The 21,274-nt window shown below is 42.9% G+C and overlaps 1 protein-coding gene across 2 annotated transcripts in view; it reads right to left on the reverse strand.

Annotated features, from left to right (window-relative positions):
• The window catches only part of B4GALT5 (beta-1,4-galactosyltransferase 5), a 73,610-nt gene that overhangs the window by 10,394 nt on the left and 41,942 nt on the right, over positions 1 to 21,274 (reverse strand). Inside the window, exon 2 of one of the 2 annotated variants that reach the window (XM_040460015.1) lies at positions 6,994 to 7,128. In XM_040460015.1, coding sequence (XP_040315949.1) covers positions 6,994 to 7,128 — 135 coding nt within the window. Of the gene's footprint in view, positions 1 to 1,483; positions 1,611 to 6,993; positions 7,129 to 21,274 lie in introns of those variants that run through there. The other variant, XM_040460016.1, reaches the window with a different exon arrangement.

Genomic DNA, 21,274 nt, shown 5'->3' on the forward strand with positions numbered 1-21,274 from the left:
CACACACACACACACACACACACACACACACACACACACACACACACGCACTCTTTACTGTCATTTTAGTGAGGCTTTAGGAGTGTGGAGTTGATGCCTCTTTCCTGGGGATCTGTATGAAGGGGGCCCTCCAACTTCTTATTTTTTTTTTTTACAGAAAAAGAAACCGTGTCTACACAACTGGTACAAGGAGACCTGGCCAGTACATGGGTAACTCTGGCTTAGTGATCTTTCCATTACACTGTACTATTTTTTCAGAGTATTAAAATCTCTCTTACCGATCCTTGGGGATTCATGCAGCTTCTACGAAATTAAAACTTTCTACTCAAACTCACTTTTGTACCCGAGAATTATACAATCTTCTACTCATATTTTTTTTAAAAACACTGTGAGATGGTTTCCAAGAATCAAACAGTGAGTAAGTACAGGGAATCCTTTCATACAGGCACAGGGCTATGTACTCCATAAGTGCTCACAGGACACAACTCAGTGAGCGTTGACTTGAAGAGAATTAAATTTCTTAATAGGGGAGGAAAGGAACAAAATGCTTTCTGTCCTCTTCACTAGCAGCTTTCCTGAAAAACACCAAGCCTGCATCATATCACCAAAAACAAAGCCAGCACGAACCCTAAAGGCAAAATCACATTTACAACAGAAATGAGTTCAAAAGTCCTCAGCTCATACATGTACACCTGTCCTAAACTGATCCTTTTTGAAAGTATTAACATTTCAAAAAGCTCTGTCAAGCACCTCCAATACTAATCATTACTCTGGATAATCCTGGTTTTACTTCTTAATCATGTATATATATCTACATATATCTACATGTATATATATGTAGATATATGTAGATATACATGTGTGTGTGTGTTTAAATCTATAAACGATTCTCTTTAAGAAAAGTTTTCATGTGTACTAGAAAATGTGTATTTTGTGATATGTACATGTGCAGAGGGAGAAGCTTCTTCAAAACAGCATCACAGTAATTACATTTGCCTCTCTGAAGGAGAAGAAATTCCCAGGGGCAACATAATAGCATTTTCATAAGCAAATAATAGTAATAAAACACACACACAGAAGAGAATAATAATTCTGGGCAATGACAGAACCAAGCTTTAGAACTACAGCCTAAACAGGAAATAAGAAGAAAAAAGATAAAACTTACCATGATGTAGGAGAAGAGACAAGACACTTTCTAAACCCTAATGATCCTATAAAGCCCCTTCTACTCTCTGCAAACACTAATAAACCCAGTAGCAACGAGCATGAAACAAACAAGACCAAATCAACATCACTCATTTTTTCCCTTCTGATTACTATATTAATAAACTATTTTTTTTAACCCCCACAAATAAACAACTCCTAAGTAGAAGTAACCTTGCCCTACACCGTGAGGGGAAAAAAGGCCCACAAAAACCTTCATTTCCTCATTTCTAACTTTAAATTTTTTACATAAACATTTAAGTAAAATTTGCTTTCTCACCGGTAGAAACCTTTCAAAGAAGTGGAAGAGGCAGAGGAAATTAGCTGCTCGTGACCTGGTGAAACTATGTAGTTGCCGTGGGTGCCCAGTCCTCCTCTCCAGCTGCCCAGAAACGGGTGCTTCCAAATGACAGCTTCTTCCTCCTTCTCTCTTTTTTTGAAGACTTTATTTTTTTTTTTTTCAACGTTTATTCATTTTTGGGACAGAGAGAGACAGAGCATGAACGGGCGAGGGGCAGAGAGAGAGAGGGAGACACAGAATCGGAAACAGGCTCCAGGCTCCGAGCCATCAGCCCAGAGCCCGACGCGGGGCTCGAGCCCACGGACCGCGAGATCGTGACCTGGCTGAAGTCGGATGCTTAACCGACTGCGCCACCCAGGCGCCCCTTGAAGACTTTATTTTTAAGTGACCTCTACACCCAACGTGGGGCTGGAACTCACAACCCCGAGATGAAGGGTCGCACGGTGCTGACTGGGCCAACCAGGAGCCCCTTCCTCTTCCTCTTCCTCTCTGCTGAATGAGGGAGGGAGCAGCTGGGCGGGAAAACAAGCTGGCTGACTTTCTCTGGCCGAGGCTTTGTGTTTTAAGTCGAATCTGTCTTAAATCAGGACATATTCTTCCAGCAAAGCAGATAGAAAGGCAAAGAAGGTACTGTTTTTGCATTTATAAGCAGGAAAACAGCAGATAGCCTTCGTACCTACAAATTCAGACGGCCTGCTTACTCAACTTTGCTTTCCACCAGGGCTTCGGCAGCCACGCCTGCACATTAGAATCGTCTACGAAGCTTGTAAAAACCCTAATAACACACAGGCTATTTCCCAGACTGATGAAGTAAGAACCTCTGGGGGAGGGGTGCAGGCACTGGTCACCCCTGGGAGTTTCCAATGTGCACTCAGGTCGGCATGGCTACCCCAGTGTTTAGGAGGGGCAAACATCTGCCTTCTCCCTTATCTTGCCAAATCCAGTTGAGCTGGGACTGCGAAACGCTGACCAAGAGATTCCAGGAAGAAGCACCACTTTCCCCTTCCATTTGAGAAAAGACCAAACACTTCCCTCTCTGCTTGAAAAATGTGGAAACGTGTATATACTAGAAAGATGTCATCAGAACAAATATCTGTAAAATACAAAGAATTAGCATTTTTCATGAGTTAACAGGCCTAAGGATGACCTTGCACCTGCTAGGTGAGTAGACACAAGGAAGACCATGGACTGAGTACCCAAAACCCAGACAGAAAGAGGGGCGCCTGGGTGGCTTAGTTGGTTAAGTGTCTGACTCTTGATTTCAGCTCAGGTCATTATCTCGTGGTTCATGAGTTCGAGCCCTGCATCAGGCTCCATGCTGACAGTGTGGAGCCTGCTTGCGATTCTCTCTCTCGTTCTCTCTCTGCCCCTCCCCTGCTCGCATGAGCACGTGCACTCTCTCTCTCAAAATAAACAAACTTAAAAAAATTTTCTTTTCATAAAAAATAAAGAAAAACAACAACCAGAGACAAAGAGGTTAAGAATATCTAGCTCACTGAATCTATTACACAGTGCCCTGGCAATGACTTTATTCACTTTATTTGCCTATGGCAACAGACCTGTTTCCAAGGATGTGGACAAGAGAACATTTTTCTGAGCACATGACTATAAAGGGATTGGGGCTGTAAGTGTGGGAAGGTTTGCGTGCATGTGCGGACACACACGTGTACAGAGGCAAGAAATCTCCCTCTGGGTAAAAGTTACTAAGTAGAATGGCACCTGCAAACTCATATTTAAGGATGAGAAAGGCCTGGTCCCCCAACCACTCGCCTCATTTATAAAACTAAGAGGGTGGGGACACCCTGGCTGACTCAGTCAGAGGAGTGTGTGACTCTTGATCTCAGAGTCATGGGTTTAAGCCCCCATATCGGGCATAGAGATCACTAAAAAAGTAATAAATAAACTTAAAAAAAATCCTAAGTGGCTAGAAGAGATGAACCCAGATGACCCATTCTGATGTCAATGTTCTTTGAGCATCTCCCCTACTGCTCACAGTAAATTCTGCAGGATTCCTGAGGTCACACACACACATGGCACCGAGAAGCCTCCTCTCCAGGTTATTATTACTTCAGGTGTATCTCCTGGCTCACAGTCCTGATCCTGACAAGTGCATTCTTTTTTTTTAAATTTTTTTTTTTTAATGCTTATTCATTTTTGAGAGAGACAGAGACAGAATGCGAGTGGGTTGGGGCAGAGAGAGAGGGGGACACAGAATCTGAAGCAGGCTCCAGGCCCTGAGCTGTCAGCACAGAGCCTGACGCGGGGCTCGAACTCACAAGCTGTGAGATCATGACCTGAGCCAAAGTCGGACGCTCAACCGACTGAGCCACCCAGGCACCCCTGACAAGTGCATTCTTATTGGACAATCACCACTTTGGCTTTCAAGGATAAAGCCAGCATTATTTAAATGCCACACTAAGCTTTTTAGCTACACTTCTTGGACTAATGAAAGCCTTTGAAGATGGGCATGGGCCCCAGCACTGTGTCCAGGGTGGGGCAGTGGAGCTCGTGGGCCACCTCCGTCCTGCTACCCTTGTCAAGCCCGTGGTGGGAGTGTTCGGGTCAGAAACGACAGTCACCCGCTATCTCAGCAGGATCAGGTCGAGAGTGCCCTCTCTGCCTGGCACTGCTTTGAAATGAATAAAAATGGTGGGTTTTCGCTGGATACCTTTCCAATGAAATGATATTTCCTCTTTAATACTCACTCCCCAAGGATGTGCCAGGAACATGGAAGCCAATTAAGATGGTAATCTCAGAATTAGGTTACAACACTTAAAATGTTTTCTTGTTAAATCTATTCACTCACACACTCAAAAACCACTTCCTGAGGGCCTTCTGTGTGGTAGGCGGTGTGCAACGTGCTGGGGCTACCAGACCAGAGAGGCCGCGAAGGCTGCCGGCATCCGGAGGTCGGCAAGCCCTACCCCACAGCCACACCGAGCCCTGTATTTTACCTTCTCATCCCTAAAGTGGGAACACGGCAGTCGCCTTACTGAGTTCCTATGACGAGTCCATGAGGCAGTGCAAGTGAAGTGTTGAGCGCATAGTAACACAGCCCCTGACAGCTAAAGACTTCCAATCTTTAAGGGAAACAGACACCATGGACACAAAATGGGTGATTATTCCCACCAGAGGGATGCTGGGAAGAATTATTTTGGTCTATGACAATTTGAAAATAAACACACGCAAAGTCAAATCACAATGGGTCCCTGGATACGTCTTCCGAGGCCACAACTTGGTTTTCAAGGACAATCACCCCCAGGGTGATTAGTGAGATCCTGTGCTTGTAGGGAGGGCAGCTGCCTGTGGCCCTCTAACTTCTGAGAGAGAACAGACTAACTCACCGAATGCCCAGATGGACGTCCCGGTATCATCTAACTTTGGAGAGACATGGAGACTTGGACTGGATAAATGTCATGACAGCACAAATGTTCCTTTTTTCCTGACTGATTCATCAGGGGGAAGGCTGATGAGTAGTCAAAGGACTACCTAGTTTCATCACACAACGAAAAGCAGGTTTGGAGCAGGGTTCGGGCAAAGTCACCTGAACAAGTCACTCCAACGCTTCCAAGATTATTTGTGCTACCTGTGCAAAATGGAAGTAACATAAAATCCTGTCCACCTGACAGGACCATGCTTGAGTCAAGGGTGATGATGTGGGAGCAGATTATTTGCAAAATCTAATGTCATACACGATGAATTAGGAAAGTGTGCTCAGCCTTCTCTCATGCCTTTAGAAAACTGTATGGATTCCTCTTCCAGATCTGGTTCAGGGCTCAGGCCAATTGTTTAATGAAACCACAATTTGGCCGAAAAGCTCTGAAAAGCCAATCACTTGCTCTTTGCAAACAAGAAGAAAGGAAGTATTAAAGCTTTGGTTTGCTAACTGTAGTCCTTTGTTGCTAAGTTGGCCAGCAGTCCAGACTGATGATAAACACGGATGTGGTCAATTCTTTTAAGGATTTCACTTCCCTTTGAGAGGCAATGCTTTCTCCCGAGATCCCAAGCACCACAGAATTTTCATTTGCAGTGTTTGCAAAGCAACTTCACATTCTACAGTGAGCTCTGGACAATCTCAGAACTTAGAGAAGGCTGATTTAGAGGCAAGAATATTTCTTCAACTATACTCATTTTATGATACTGCACTAGGCTTGAGTGAAATTGCTAACAAAGCCACAGGAAAGCACATCGGGTCTCAGTTAAAGAAATACAAAGGCAAATCATAAATGCTTAGCAAAATAAAATCTCGGGGGTGTCTATTTTTTAAATAAAATACATCCCTGGCCAGACAAGAGACGCCTCACGACCGTCCCATTTAACCATCTGGAAATACTTTCTATGTTCAATTTTTGGAGGAGTTAAAAAGAGAGACCAAAAAGACAGCTTTCAAAGGTGAAGAACTTGCTGTGTATAGCCTTTATAAAAATAGTTAGAGTCAAAACCATGATTCGGGAACAAGCTCTTTTCATATAATGTTAGGCAAGCCATCTAACCTCTGTGTTCTTTTTTCCTCTTTATATAATTAGTGCTTGTAAGATAATAAAAGCCACAGGTAAAAGTTCCAAAAGATTGAGAAGGCAGAAATGTTCACTCTTGCGTCCATCACTGCTATCTTTAGCTGAATAGTCTCAAAAGCTTTCTGCAAAGCTGAAGGATTCTGACTACCAAACTCAGCCACGTAGCTGGAATTAAACCACAGGATGAAAACCACACCTGACTAGGGAAGATAAACCAGGCAAACTATTGAACATTTCTTCCAGAAGTGGCTGTTAATTTGCGGAGGCTGTCTCAGATGACGTGATTATTATGAAATGGAAATCTGTTAGGTCTCAATTAAAGCACTCATAACCAACGAGGTAAGCAAGTCCTATGGGGCTGGCGAAATTCAAGCGCAGTCCAACAGGAAGAACAGAGTTGGAGCAACTCTTCCTGTTGGGCAACCACGGCCAGATTTACTTTGAAAATACCGTGGACCACCACTACGTGCAACTAACGAGACAAAACCGACCCACCAACCAACCAACCAACCAACGAACCAACCCCACAACGTTGAGCCATAAAATAAGCAAGTGTAAGGAAGTCCAACCAAGTTCTGTTTTTCCTCGTTGGCTGTATGGAACATTTTTTGAAATCAAATTCTTTCCAGAAACAACTGTTTTGCTGGTGTCCTAAACATAAGCTTAATTTTAGTCCCCTCTTAGAGGCTGAAAAAAGGGGTCTTAAAAGATATTCTTTACCCCACCCCACCCCCAACCCTGAAAAGTATCAGGAGCAAAACTGGAGTCATCCAGTCACCTTGACTATAGTGTTGGCAACACGAACAAGGATTCATTTTACAAGAACCTCTTTTTTAGGAAGAAGGGAAGGCTCAGCCAAACCTTCTCTCTTTTACAATGCACTTTTTCTCATCAAAAATAATTATTCGAACCAAATTTACCTCTCTGGGGAGGAGACATTCTAATCAGACCGTCTCTTGACTAAAAATATACCTGAGTCATTCACGCTGCTGTTCCTCTTGGCATAAGCACTCCGAACCACCTGCTCATAAACCTGAGCTCCGATGGTTCTCATGTTGTCCCGGATCAGAATGCCTTGAGCCTGCATCATGAAGAGGTAGGTGTTCACTGCAGAAAACAGACAAGAAGGGGAAAAGAGGTGAATTCAAAAGCCATCATGAAAACAAAACAAAATAAACACACATACTTTGGCTCACTTGCTTTCCTTCTTTAAAAAAGTTTTTTCAGGGGCGCCTGGGTGGCTCAGTTGGTTAAGCGTCCCACTCTTGCTTTCAGCTCAGGTCATGATCTCATGGTTCATGGGTTTGGGCCCCACATCGGGCTCTGTGCTGACAGCACGGAGCCTGCTTGGGATTCTGTCTCCCTCTCTCTCTGTCTCTCCCCTGCTCGCTCTCTATCTCTCTCTCAAAAAAAACAACAACAAATAAACAAATAAACAAATAAACATTAAAAAAAAAAAAAACACTTTTTTCAGCTCTGAAACCCCCAAATGCCTTAACTCTATTTTTCATCCTGGGCTCTATGTTCCTAAGACACCAACATTCCTTGGGTAGCTGAGTAGGACTAAGGGGGCATTTCTGTCAATATTCAGCAGCTTGAGGAAAAAAACCCAAACACATAAATTACAAAAATTACATTCCACCAGGTCTTCAAACAGCCAATCGGTATTCTAGCGCTGTGATGATCACAAAACCTTCAATTTAAAGAAGATCTCATCTCGCTTTAAGTTCACCTTCTCAACGCTCACTGGCTATGAAAGGAAACCACTGACCGCTCTGCCTACTGCAAACACTTAGGTCCAGGTCTGGTCTTGGCAACCTTCTGAAAGTGGTGTACTAAGGTCCAGCTACTTTTCTCTGGGGGGATTTGGAGAGAAACAGAAGACAGTGAAAGACTGCCAGCAGCCTGACTACCCACCCACCCCAGCCCCGAAGTCCAAAGCAAATGGGAAACAAGCAGGCTGCTTGGTCCGCGTGCAAAGGAAACGCACTCCCTTCGTATTATACACGAGTACTGAGCTACGGTGCGGCACGCCCGAGACACGTATGTCAATGACCCTCAATAAGACCAAACCAAAGCAGAAAACATAATCGTGACACACGATCATTCGCATTGACTGTCCAATCATCGTCATCTCTGGGGAGTGAGCTCCACTTGTGTTTTCTGCCAAGTGTCTCTGAGACTGGGGAGTCACAATTACGCACGAGCACAGCGCCGGCATTCCCTGTGCAATCTCAACTACCAAGTCATCCGTTTCCAAGAAATGGTAAGGTTTCAAGACACACATTTGCAAATCTGAACTCCGGCCTGCGCTGGAGACCCTCTGAACACGTGGCTGCCCTCCCACCAAGCCCCAGGCAGGTCCCCTACGTCTGGGCCACTCGGCCAGCCTCGATGCGCGTGGCCTCGGGCTGTCCTGGCTCTCAAACTAGACGTGTTTTGTTGACACTGCTTCACCATTATCATCTCAGTGTCCTGCACACAATGGGCCGTAAATAAGGGCTAAATGGATGAAGCGGAGAAGTCAATTTATTGTATTTCAGGCTACTGTGTTCGCTGCTTGCACTGGTGACAGGGGTGGGGATGGGGACGGACCATCGGGCACAGCTCTCCATGAAAAACCCCAGGTGGCCCGTGTTAAACAGGGACATAAAACACTGCAAAAGATTTCAATGATCCCGAAGGTATATCCGGAGCCAGAAAATAATAAACAAATTAAAAATAAAGTCGATGTTCAGAATGCTTTCGGGAGAAATTAGGTAGTTTCAATGTAGGCCTTGCACCGACAGGAAGACAACCACACGTTAACTTCTGGCGTCAGCAGAGAGGAGATCAGAGTGTTTATTCTCTATAGTCAGAGGAGTTACGGCAAAAGATGCCTTCAAATCCTTTAAAAAGTGTGATTCCGTGAAGCCTCTGAAAGCAAGAGTCACATCCCACTTTCTTTTTACAGCAGGTAGACAGCACAATGCCCAGTCACAGGAGGTAGGCAGTCCAGAAATATCCCTAAACAGAAGATGTAAAGTCCATCCAGTAATAAATTTCTAATGTAGTTTCATGGTATCTTTTATTATTATACTATGTACATTATACATATTATATATAACTGCCCTAAAATCTTCCTTCCATCCCCAACATAGTACTAAACCAGCTGTCTTCAATAACATAGAAACAAATATTAAACTTTGTGTGTAAAGCTGTTAGTTCGTGGGCAAAAAATCACTGCTTTCCTCCCCCTAAATTCCACAATCTTCTCGGTGCCTGTTATCTCCTACACTGCAAAGGACACTGTTCTTGGCCCCTCTTTTAAATTCTCTCCCTTTTTTTGTTCTGGAATCCCAAGGGCAGGATTCCTCTGGGGGCAGTTCTCAAACTTTTCCCTGCCCACCACCTTGCAGAGCTACTTGGAGCCTGAGTGGGGCCCATGAATTTGCACTTGTAGCAACCTCACAGGTGATACCAGTGTGGGGGTCTGAGGACATTTCCAGAACCAGGGCTCTAGGGAAGTGCAGCTACATAGTAAATAGTTAAGTTGCATTCACTGAGCACTTCATTACATAATTCTTTATCTCATTTAATCCTCATAATTATCCTAAGAGGCAAGTAAGAACTATTCAACTTACAGTCAGTTTCTAGACTTCAGGTTCTCTATGCAGCTTCACCAAGGTCAGCTGAGCCACGGACCCGCACAGGTGCACCCATGCTCAGAGGACTGAGCTTTAGGACTTTGCTCTAGCCAACACCTCTCCCTCAAAGATTTCAGGTACCCACGTGGCTTACACAATTCCTGTTTAGGAGCTAGCTTTCCAGTCTTTATCTCCTACACAAAGCTGCCAGATGGATCTTTCTTAATTACAGATTTATCCACACTGCTCCTGCTCAAAAGCCTTCCATCCGGGGGCTTCGGAGCTCCTGTCTACCATGCAAATCTCATTAATCCTTCAATTCCCAGTTACACACTTCTTTAGTCCTCCTCGAATTTCTGTGGTACTGTTACAGATTATCAAAAATCTGCCCTTTGTTTATATTTCGTCTTAGTTTCCTAACAACTGTCTCATGTGTTGGTCTTCCCATTCAAATAACAAATTTACTCAAACCACCTATTAAGGCTTTTTCTAATTATCTACAGGAATTAGCACAATGCTGGGGGAAAAAAAAAACAAGACTGAGGAGATACATTTTGCCAAACAAAAGAAAATAAACACGAATTCACAGACTCAAGATTGGATGAGATTTTGAAAAACACTCCTCAATCAATGAAACCAGAAGCTGGTTCTTTGAAAGAATTAACAAAATTGATAAACCACTAGCCAGTTTGATCAAAAAGAAAAAGGAAAGGACCCAAATAAATAAAACCAAGAATGACAGAGGAGAGATCACAACCAACACAGCAGAAATAAAACAATAACAAGAGAATATTATGAGCAATTATATGCCAATAAAATGGGCAATCTGGAAGAAATGGACAAATTCCTAGAAACATATACACTACCAAAACTGAAACAGGAAGAAATAGAAAATTTGAGCAGACCCATAACCAGTAAAGAAATTGAATTAGTAATCAAAAATCTCCCAAAAAACAAGAGTCCAGGGCCAGAGGTTTTCCAAGGGAATTCTACCAAACATTTAAGGAAGAGTTAACACCTATTCTCTTGAAGCTGTTCTAAAAAATAGAAATGGAAGGAAAACTTCCAAACACTTTCTATGAAGCCAGCATTACCTTGATTCCAAAACCAGACAAGAGACCCCACTAAAAAGGAGAACTATAGACCAATTTCCCTAATGAACATGGATGCAGTAATCTTCAACAAGATAATAGCCAACCGGATCCAATACATTAAAAAAATTATTCACCACGACCAAGTGGGATTTATAACTGGGATGCAAAGCTGGTTCAATATCCACAAAACAATTAACGTGATTCATCACATCAATAAAAGAAAGGACAAGAACCATACGATCCTCTCAACAGATGCAAAGAAAGCATTTGACAAAATACAGCATCCTTGCTTGATAAAAACCCTCAAGAAAGTAAGGATAGAAGGAGCATACCTTGAGATCATAAAAGCCATATACGAAAGACCCAACACTAATATCATCCTCAATGGGGAAAAACTGAGAGCTTTCCCCCTAAGGTCAGGAACAAGACAGGGATGTCCACTCTCGCCACCGTTATTCAACATAGTATTGGAAGTCTTAGCCTCAGCAATCAGACAATACAAAGAAATAAAAGGCATCCAAATCTGCCAGGAGGAGGTCAACCTTTCACTCTTCACAGATGACATGATACTCTATATGGAAAACCCAAAAATTCCACCAAAAAATTGCTAGAACTGACTTATGAATTCAGCAAAGTGGCAGTATATAAAATCAGTGCATAGAAATCGGTTGCATTCCTATACACCAACAATGAAACAACAGAAAGAGAAATCAAGGAATCGATCCCATTTATAATTGCACCAAAAACCATAAAATACCTAGGAATAAATCTAACCAAAGAGGTGAAAAATCTATACACTGAGAACTATACACTGAGAAAGCTTATGAAAGAAATTGAAGAAGACACAAAAAATGGAACAAGATTCCATTCTCCTGGAGAGGAAGAACAAATATTGTTAAAATGTCCATGCTACCCAAGCAATCTACATATTGAATGCAATCCCTATCAAAGTAACACCAGCATTCCTCACAGAGCTAGAACAAATAATCCTAAAATTTGTATGGAACCAGAAAAGACCCCTAATAGCCAAAGCAATCTTGAAAAAGAAAACCAAAGCAGGAGGCATCACAATCCCAGACTTCAAGCTACACTACAAAGCTATAATCATCAAGACAGTATGCTACTGGCATAAGAACAGACTCTCAGATCAATGGAACCGAAGAGAGAACCCAGAAATGGACCCACAAACGTACGGCCAACTAATCTTTGACAAAGCAGGAAAGAGTATCCAATGGAATAAAGACAGTCTCTTCAGCAAGTGGTGCTGGGAAAACTGGACAGCGACATGCAGAAGAATGAACCTGGACCACATTCTTACACCATACACAAAAATAAACTCAAAATGGATGAAAGACCTCAATGTAAGACAGGAAGCCATCAAAATCCTTGAGGAGAAGAAAGCTGGCAAAAACCTCTTTGATCTTGCCCACAGCAACTTCTTAACTCAACACATCTCTGGAGGCAAGGGAAACAAAAGCCAAAATGAACTATTTCTGCACAGTGAAGGAAACCATCAGCAAAACTAAAAGACAATCGACAGAATGGGAGAAGATATTTGCAAACGACATATCAGATAAAGGGTTAGTATCCAAAATCTATAAAGAACTTATCAAACTCAACACCCAAAAAACAAATCATCTAGTGAAGAAATGGGCAAAAGACATGAATAGAAGCTTCTCCAAAGACATCCAGATGGCCAACTGACACATGAAAAAATGCTCAACAGCACTCATCATCAGGGAAATACAAATCAAAACCACGAGATACCACCTGACACCTGTCAGAATGGCTAACATGAACAACTCAGGCAACAACAGATGTTGGCGAGGATGCAGAGAAAGAGGATCTCTTTTGCACTACTGGTGGGAATGCAAACTGGTGCAGCCACTCTGGAAAACAGTATGGAGGTTCCTCAAAAAATTGAAAATGGAACTACCTACAACTCAGCAATTGCACTACTAGGTATTTATCCAAGGGATACAGGTGTGCTGTTTTGAAGGGGCACGTGCACCCCCATGTTTACAGCAGCACTATCAACAATAGCCAAAGTATGGAAAGAGCCCAAATGTCCATCGATGGATGAATGTATAAAGAAGATGTGGTATATATATACAATGGAGTATTACTCGGCAATCAAAAAGAATGAAATCTTGCCATTTGCAACTACATGGATGGAACTAGAGGGTATTATGCGAAATTAGTCAGAGAAAGACAAATATCATAGGACTTCACTCATTTGAGGACTTTAAGAGACAAAACAGATGAACACAAGGGAAGGGAAGCAAAAATAATCTAAAAACAGGGAGGGGGACAAAACATAGGAGACTCTTAAATATGGAGAGCAAAGAGAGGGTTACTGGAGGGGTTGTGGGAGGAAGGATGGGCTAATTGGGTAGGGGGCATTAGGGTATCTACTCCTGAAATCATTGTTGCACTATATGCTAACTAATTTGGAGGTAAATTTAAAAAATAAAATTATAAAAAAAAAAAGAAAAGAAAAACACTCTTCAAGACCACTTAATACTTCCACACCAACCCAAAAACTGTGCCTTCCAAGAAGACTGAATCAGTATGTAAAACAGAGCCATCTTCAAAGAAAATCCTGCTTTGAGTCGGGTCCAAAATGTTTCCGAATCACTTTTACCCACTGGTAAAATTCACATCTTCGTGAAGTAGATATCATCCTGATTTTTTATTTTAGATAAGGAAGTCAAGTCGTCCAGAAGTCATTTACCCAAGGTCATACAATCAGTGAAGTAAAAAACAGAGACAGGTGAGGTTAGGTATTCTGTAACATTTTGATAAGCTTTTGGGAAAACAGTCCTTCCCAATAATATGGTCTTGATCAACAGTGGCTGAATCACAACTAAAAACAAAACGAAACAAACAAACAAAAAACAAATGAATTTATTTATTAGTATTGTTCTTTTAACCTGATTTAAACTGGCACTCTGTTGTTGAGTCCTCCATTGTGTTAACAAGTATCTACTGAGCGCCTGCTTTCCTGGGTGCTTTTGACAGGCGGTACTAGGTCACTGGGGGCCAAGCATGAGTAAGACAACACAGAGTAAGGTACAGACACAATTAAACAATTATAATGCAGTGTGATAAATGTCAAAATAACATTTACTACAAATTCAGGCATACTGTTAACTTTTTTACACTTTCACAAGAAACCCTAATTATCATCCAGCCCCAGTATCTAGGTTAAGGGATCTCTTATGATCATAAAGCAGTTGAGAAAAATGAGCCCCATTCGGGTGCACACAATTGGAAATTTCCATCCCCATGCCAGTGTAAGCAGCCTTGGGCCATGGCTTTAACTAGAGCCTTTCCGGAAGCAAAGCACTGGGTCTCCTAAACCGGAAGACGTACTCTCTCCTCTCCATTAGAATTCCGATCAGCCTCCACATCCTTATGAATCAGGTAAATGATTTTCACTTGAACACACACATTAATAAGTGACTGTGACTCATAAAAATTCCTTACAAGATCTGAAATTCCAGATTAGGAGCAAAATAATTTAAGGAAAAGACAAAATAACAGAATTCTACACATTTAGAGAGTTCATAATTTTTTTAGGCTAAACATGTGTGTCCTTAATGTTGGTTACATCTGGCTTGGTAAGCCAGAAGTAGAAAAAGCAAGCCATTCTTTTCCTGACTGCTCTTGGAGACCTGTGTCTTACCCCCAATACCCAAACACCCCAACACACACTCACACACACACACACACGCACACCCACAGCCCAATCTGCCTTCCCAGCTTTATTTTCCTAGTTGACACACTACACATTTTCTTCTTTGTCTTGTCTAGGCTACTTCCCTCACTAGAACGTGAGCTCCCTGAGGGCAGGGAGCTATGCCCCTGGTTAGCTAGAACAACGTGTCTCGAACAAGGAAGGTGCACAACAAATAATGTAAATAAGTGAATAAATGAGGACAACAAACAGAGGAATCTTCTGAATGAGGCTGTGCCCAAGGAGGTACACATACGGGATTCTCAGCCCTTCTCTTATATTAGTCCTTACTCCTTTATGAGAGAAACCCAAAATGTTCCCCAAACTAACCTGTTCCTAGGAAAAGTTCCGCAATTCCTTTTCACCAACTGAGCAGAGCTGCCAAATTGATTAGTTCTTCCCCCCAAAAATGTTCTCTGGGACTCTCCTTCCTCATGATTTTTCGTGCTCCTAATATAACGCACGAGTTAATCAAAACCTTATACATTATTTGTAATAGAAAAACATTGGGAAGAACCTAAATGTGCATCCAAAAAAGACTGGTTGAATACATGACCATACACCTACGTGGATGGAGTACTAGGAGGCCATAAAGAAGAGTGAGGAACCATTAAAAATAGCCCCAAACTGGAAAGAACCCACAGGTCTATCTGCAGTAGAACAGATTAAAAATCTGTAGCTCGGGGCGCCTGGGTGGCGCAGTCGGTTAAGCGTCCGACTTCAGCCAGGTCACAATCTCACGGTCCGTGAGTTCGAGCCCCGCGTCGGGCTCTGGGCTGATGGCTCAGAGCCTGGAGCCTGTTTCCGATTCTGTGTCTTCCTCTCTCTCTGCCCCTCCCCCGTTCATGCTCTGTCTCTCTCTGTCCCAAAAATAAATAAACGTTGAAAAAAAAAATTAAAAAAAAAAATCTGTAGCTCATCTGAATCAGAATCTATACAGCAACCAGAATGAACTACAATTATGTGCGACCACACAGATGGGTCTCTCATACGTCACGTGGAGCAGAGAAACCAAAGAACGTACATATCATTCCATGCACGTGAAGTACAAAGTCAAAGACAGGCACGACTAGTCTACTGAGTAAGAAGTCAGGAGAACAGGTATCCTTGGAGTGGGCAGTGTGGTTGGAAGGGGGCTTCTACTAACTTTTTAATTTCTTGACCTGGGTACTGTTTACATACTGTGTTCATTTTGTGAAACTTTATCAAGCTGTTCACTTATATTGCTTCACTTATTTGTGGATTTCATTAAATGTACCCCCCCCCCAAAAAAAAAGAATGAAGACAATCCGTGAACTGAATTTCAGGATATCCTGTTAAATAAATTAAAAAAAAAAAAAAAAAAAGCAAAGAGAAGTAACAGCATACACATGTGCACATGTGTGATTGTTTCTGATTGTTTAAGTAATAAGGTAAAACTTATACACTTAACCTTTTTATAGAAAGAAACACATGAAAGGGAAGCCATTATACACCTATCATGTGCCAAGAACTGCCCTCCACTCTGCAGATAAACAGATCACCATAAATAAGATACAGTCCTTGTCACTGTCTGCAATGCAGGACCCAGGCAAGGAAACCTGTAACTAGTCCCGTTTCCAAGGGACAGGAGAGCAGCCGCTAAATCCCTCTGTGAGGGCAGGGTCAGGAAAACAGTCTCAAGAAGAGGAGAGTCCGGAAGAGCACTGCATAGGTCTAGGCCAGGAAGAGGCCCATGAGGACGAACGGGCACCAGGGGAGAAATATGTTTGAGGATCAAAGAGCAGCTCAGTATGGCTGGAATGAAGGGTGTGTACGGCAAAACGTGCGAGGAGGCCAGAAAAACAAAGGGGGTGAGATCACAAAGGGCTTTATGTGCTATATTTAGGGGCTTGACATTGAAGAAATGGTCTGGGGTCAGATTTCAGGTGGGCCAACTGGCAGGTATAAATCCAAACATATAAATTAGCCCTTACTCACTCATGGCTCCAGAAAAAGGACTCGTATTTTTAGTATCTACTACCTAAGTTCCTTAATCAAAGGAAGGAAATTCTTTGGATGAACTGACTAGGGCTCTGTGTGCAGAATCCCACTTGGTTATTAAAAGCTGGGTGTCCAGGAGCACCTGGGTGGCTCAGTCGGTTGAGCGTCCGACTTTGGCTCCGGTCATGATCTCACGGTTCGTGGGTTCGAGCCCCACGTCGGGCTCTGTGCTGACGGCTCGGAGCCTGGAGCCTGGAGCCTGTTTCGGATCCTGTGTCTCCCTCTCTCTCTGACCCTCCTTTGCACGCACGCTCTCTCTCTCTCTCTCTCTCTCTCTCTCAAAAATAAACATTGAAAAAACTAAAAAAAGTTGGGTGTCTAAATCTTACCAAAGGCCATATTTTTGCTCTACGTGAAGCAGCGGGGGGAATGTCCTGTCTGCCAAAATCTGGGAAGCCAGCAGATGGAGTGAAGATGTCAGGATGGAAAGCTGGGGACTGCTAACACTAACCACAGCCAGGGAGAGCTGGCGCGGGGGGCGGGCACCTGACAGGCAAAGGTGCCACTTCCCACTGGAGCAGGCTGTCGGACCACGTGTTCTTTCCCTGGATTTACTCACACCGGGCATCTCTGCTCTGACCACCCTACAGACCACGCAAATGTGTGACTTATAACAGTGTCAAGGACATTCCAGGAAAACACGGTGACAAATCTATGAACAGATTATACCCCACTAACCCCAATAGGGTTATACCCCATTCAGATGCCCATGCTCTCAATATAAAACGAAGGCCGGGGAAAGGGAACAGAAGCAGAGAAGGAATTAAAGACAGGAAAACAGGAAGGTTGCTCACTTCCTTTCCCTTCCCCCATATGTAAGCAACACACACAAGATAACAGTGAAAATTAAGGGGAAACAAAGAACAGAGAGGTGTCATAGGAAGTTTGGACTTTGAGTTTTGCCAGAGTATCCGCAAAACCTGCGCCACCTTTTTGGACCAATATTTTCTGAGAAAAACCAGAACCTGAAAAATAACCGATCTCTACCACCAAAAACAGAGATTACCAGGGTTCACTGCTCCGCACAGAGGAGTTCTGTAAAAGAATGCATTCACTTATTCTCCTTTTTTTAAAAATGTTTTTAATGTTTACTTATTTTTGAGAGAGACAGAGCGCGAGCGGGGGAGGGCAGAGAGAGAGGGAGACAGAATCCGAGGCAGGCTCCAGGCTCCGAGCTGTCAGCACAGAGCCTGAGGTGGGACTTGAACTCACGAACTGTGAGATCATGACCTGAGCCGAAGTCAGACACTTTAACCAACTGAGCCACCCAGGCGCCCCTGCTTATTCTGGTTATAATATCCATATAATACACACCACACACACACACACACACACACACACACACACAGGCCCTTGCAATGAGATGGATTCCTAGGAAAAGTCAAGCATTTGTTGAGCCCGTGTGCCAGCACTTTCCTGGATACCTGTGTCTGTCACCTCATTTCCACCTCACACTAAACCAAGGTCGGTTACTACCCTCATTTTATAGACTGAAGGGGACTCAGGCTGGGAAAAGTAACTCAACTGTGTGCAGCCAAGATTTCTCTGTCGCCAGAGTCCAAGCTTTTAATAAATACTATGTTCCATTTTCTCCAGTTCTCAAATGCCTAGAAATCTCTTGAATGCACACTTACTGTTCCCACGCTTTGCTTACAGATTCCTTTCATCTGGATCCGTAGGGTCAATATCTTACACCTGACTGGCTCCCAATATGACACTTCAGTAGTGGGTGTCCGTGCTCATGATATGGTGTGGTACGTCCCTAAAATTTTATTAAGTTTTATAAGAATGTACTAAGTTTCAGGCTCTAATGTGAATCCTGAATCTTTGCGTTTCAGATCTACTTAAATACTGAAGGCTTATAGTAGACCTTGACAGACAGAAAGATCCAAGGTGGCTAAGTACACTGTGGCACATATCTAAGAAAGAAAATATAAACTTTTTTTTTAAGATGCAAGGAATTTCTTGAAAATAAATTTAGTCTTTGGCACATCTGTTCTACTGCTCCAGAGCAACTGTGTGGCAATTTTCACACAAAAAGTATTTAAAGAAAACTGGGTGTTATGGGAGGGGAGCATTAAGAGAGTTAGGAATCCCCAAAATTATGGAGGAAAAATTTCAGTCCACAAATCTTTTGCTTTCCTAGTTCTTCCCATGTGAGGCAGAAAACCACCAAGTCAATCATAAGTTCCGTTTTTCACCCTCCTGGTTATTATTCCCAGCAATTAAAAAAAAGAGCAAAAAAAAACCCCAAGTGGTAAAAATTAACAACTATGAAATACTCTGTTAACGTTTCCACTGACCTGCTAGTGTATTAGCTGTTAAATTATTAAACTGTACATGAGATTAGAAATGAAAATGCTGCCTAAACAGATATTAACTAGCCAAGCTGCCTAAGGCAATCACTTAAGCTTCAGCTTTGTTCCCCCCAAATTCCTAATAGCACGATTACCAACCTTCAGAAGTACAGACCCACAAGAGGGGCTCAGCAAACACGGAAGCCCCAGTCCTGCACTGTGTAACCTGCACAGAACCCTGGATCAGAGAAAACTGTAAATTACCTATCTGGCACTGTTCCCATCGAATGCCTGCATCTACCCTGGCTCTGCCTTGGGAGTTAAGTTGCAGAGAAGGTGGAGATGTCACTGAGTGGGGGGGGACCCGACAGAGCAACACCGCTGTCAGCAGCTGACTCCAGCCAGACAAAGGCTCCGCCCACCTCTTGGGCCTAACCTCCCGGATGATCAGGCAGAACTCCACCTCCTGCTGAGGCTGCCACCTCTCCTGTCTGAATGTGCTCTGGTGACACTAAGCTTTAATGACCCTTTTCACAGTGTTTCCTGATATCATTCCACCCCCAGGATTAGAATGGTCTTGGCTCTTTCCCAAGTGATACATAAACTCTTATCCATGACCCCATACCTGTGAGCATGGCTCTTCCAGCAGGCTGTGGGTATGTGTTACTCTTCCCACCCCCTCCCATCTATAATGTCTGACAAACAGTAGACACTTCACTATTTATTAAACTGATGAATTACAGCTTGGCACAGAGCATGCTGTTATGGCCATTTGGTGGAGGTGACCTGTTTTCTAAAGCTAGATGTACACTGTTTTTTTTGCAGCCACACTAGAAAGATTTGGCCAGAAAAGGGCACAGTGAAACTTATCCTTGAATAACTTTGCTGGTTTAAGTGTAAATTGGTATAACCCTTTGGAAAAACTATTTGCAGACTCAACGAAGAGCCATAAAAATGCTCCCATCCTCTGCTCTAGCAATTTCAAGCAAACTATTCCAAACCTGAGGGCATTCTACACGCAGAGTCTTTTATTGAATTATTTCTCCAAGCAAAACTTAGAGAACAACTCAAAAGCAACAATAAAATAACAGATACATTAATTGTGATACGTACTCTTGGCAGAACCTACAACTTTACAAGTACAAACTATGAAACCTTATACGCAGAACAAATGTAGAACACCTAACATAGACTATCACCCTTAACATGAAACAAAGTTCTGTTATATTAGGTAACTACTGCTGAGGAACGAGCACATGCATGAGGCAAAAGATTAAAAGCAAGTTTACTAACAGGCTTAGGTGTAAACAGTATGTGATTTGATTTTCTTCCTTCTTTTATTTTTACAACTTTTCTCTACAACGTGTGTGTGTGTGTGTGTGTGTGTGTGTGTGTGTGTGTGTGTAATACGGGGGGGAAAATCAAGGATTCCTCCAGCCAGAGTGAATTTATCTGACAAGAGACATTAATAAACAAAATATACACAATTTCATTCTTTAGTTGTCAGGCTGGCGGGAGCGGTGGGGGGGGGGGGTGAGTGGAGAAGCAAGCATACAAAGTATGTAGCTGTCATAATTGAATTACCCCCATATCAACATTCTGTTCTAGAAAGGTTGTTAATCACGGCTGTTCAGGTGCTCCCTACCTTGAAGCCCAGAAGAACTTCTTAGAACCAGAAACGTCTGCAGAAACCAAGAATTTACATACTGACAAGGAGTTCTACCTTTCTGTCTTTGGGGAGTAGAGCATATGTGTACCACACAAATAACAGATATGACGGGAAAGGTTAGAAACCCCTCATAAATATCTTCCTTCTAACGGAAAAGCTGGAGGGGAAGTTCCTGAACTGGGGGGTCCTGGTTTGAGTCCTGTCCCTGGTGGCTCTGTGCTTTCTGGACCTTGGCTGTCCCATCTGTATCATGTTCATATTGAACTGTATGAGGTTTTCTCAATCTCTTTCCAACCAGGCCACGACCCCCATCACTGATACACAGGAGAAATGCAGATACAATTATACTAAATGCATTCAAAATACAGAATTATATAATACTGAAAAATTCTGATTCTTCTCCCTTCCCTTGGGACCTTGAGAATCATCGAACTGCTAAGTCTCCTTACCCTTCAAATCTCACGATGGTTAAGTGTGTTGTTTCTTTCTTCACTTTGGAAAAACTGGCCCACATACACCTCAGACTTACATTTTCTGCCTTCTCTCCTCTTCCTTCCCAGAGCTGGTTAGGGTTTGACTGTCCTACACTGTCGGCCTTCATTTCCAGAACATTGCGCTTCAGCCCCCTTCATGGTAAAGCTGGAGAGGGTGCTCGACTGGATGGGAAAGCACATTCCCAGGGCCACCTCCTTCCCCATACACACGGGTCAGGAAATTATACTGGAGCTATCTACAATGAACAAGGTCATAAAAGGGCTTCTAATTCTCTCTCTCTCTCTCTCTCTCTCCCTCTCTCTCTTCTCCCT

Source organism: Herpailurus yagouaroundi, unplaced genomic scaffold, assembly GCF_014898765.1.
Source record: "Herpailurus yagouaroundi ecotype Mexico unplaced genomic scaffold, PumYag 246, whole genome shotgun sequence".
In the NCBI taxonomy this organism is placed as follows: domain Eukaryota; kingdom Metazoa; phylum Chordata; class Mammalia; order Carnivora; family Felidae; genus Herpailurus; species Herpailurus yagouaroundi.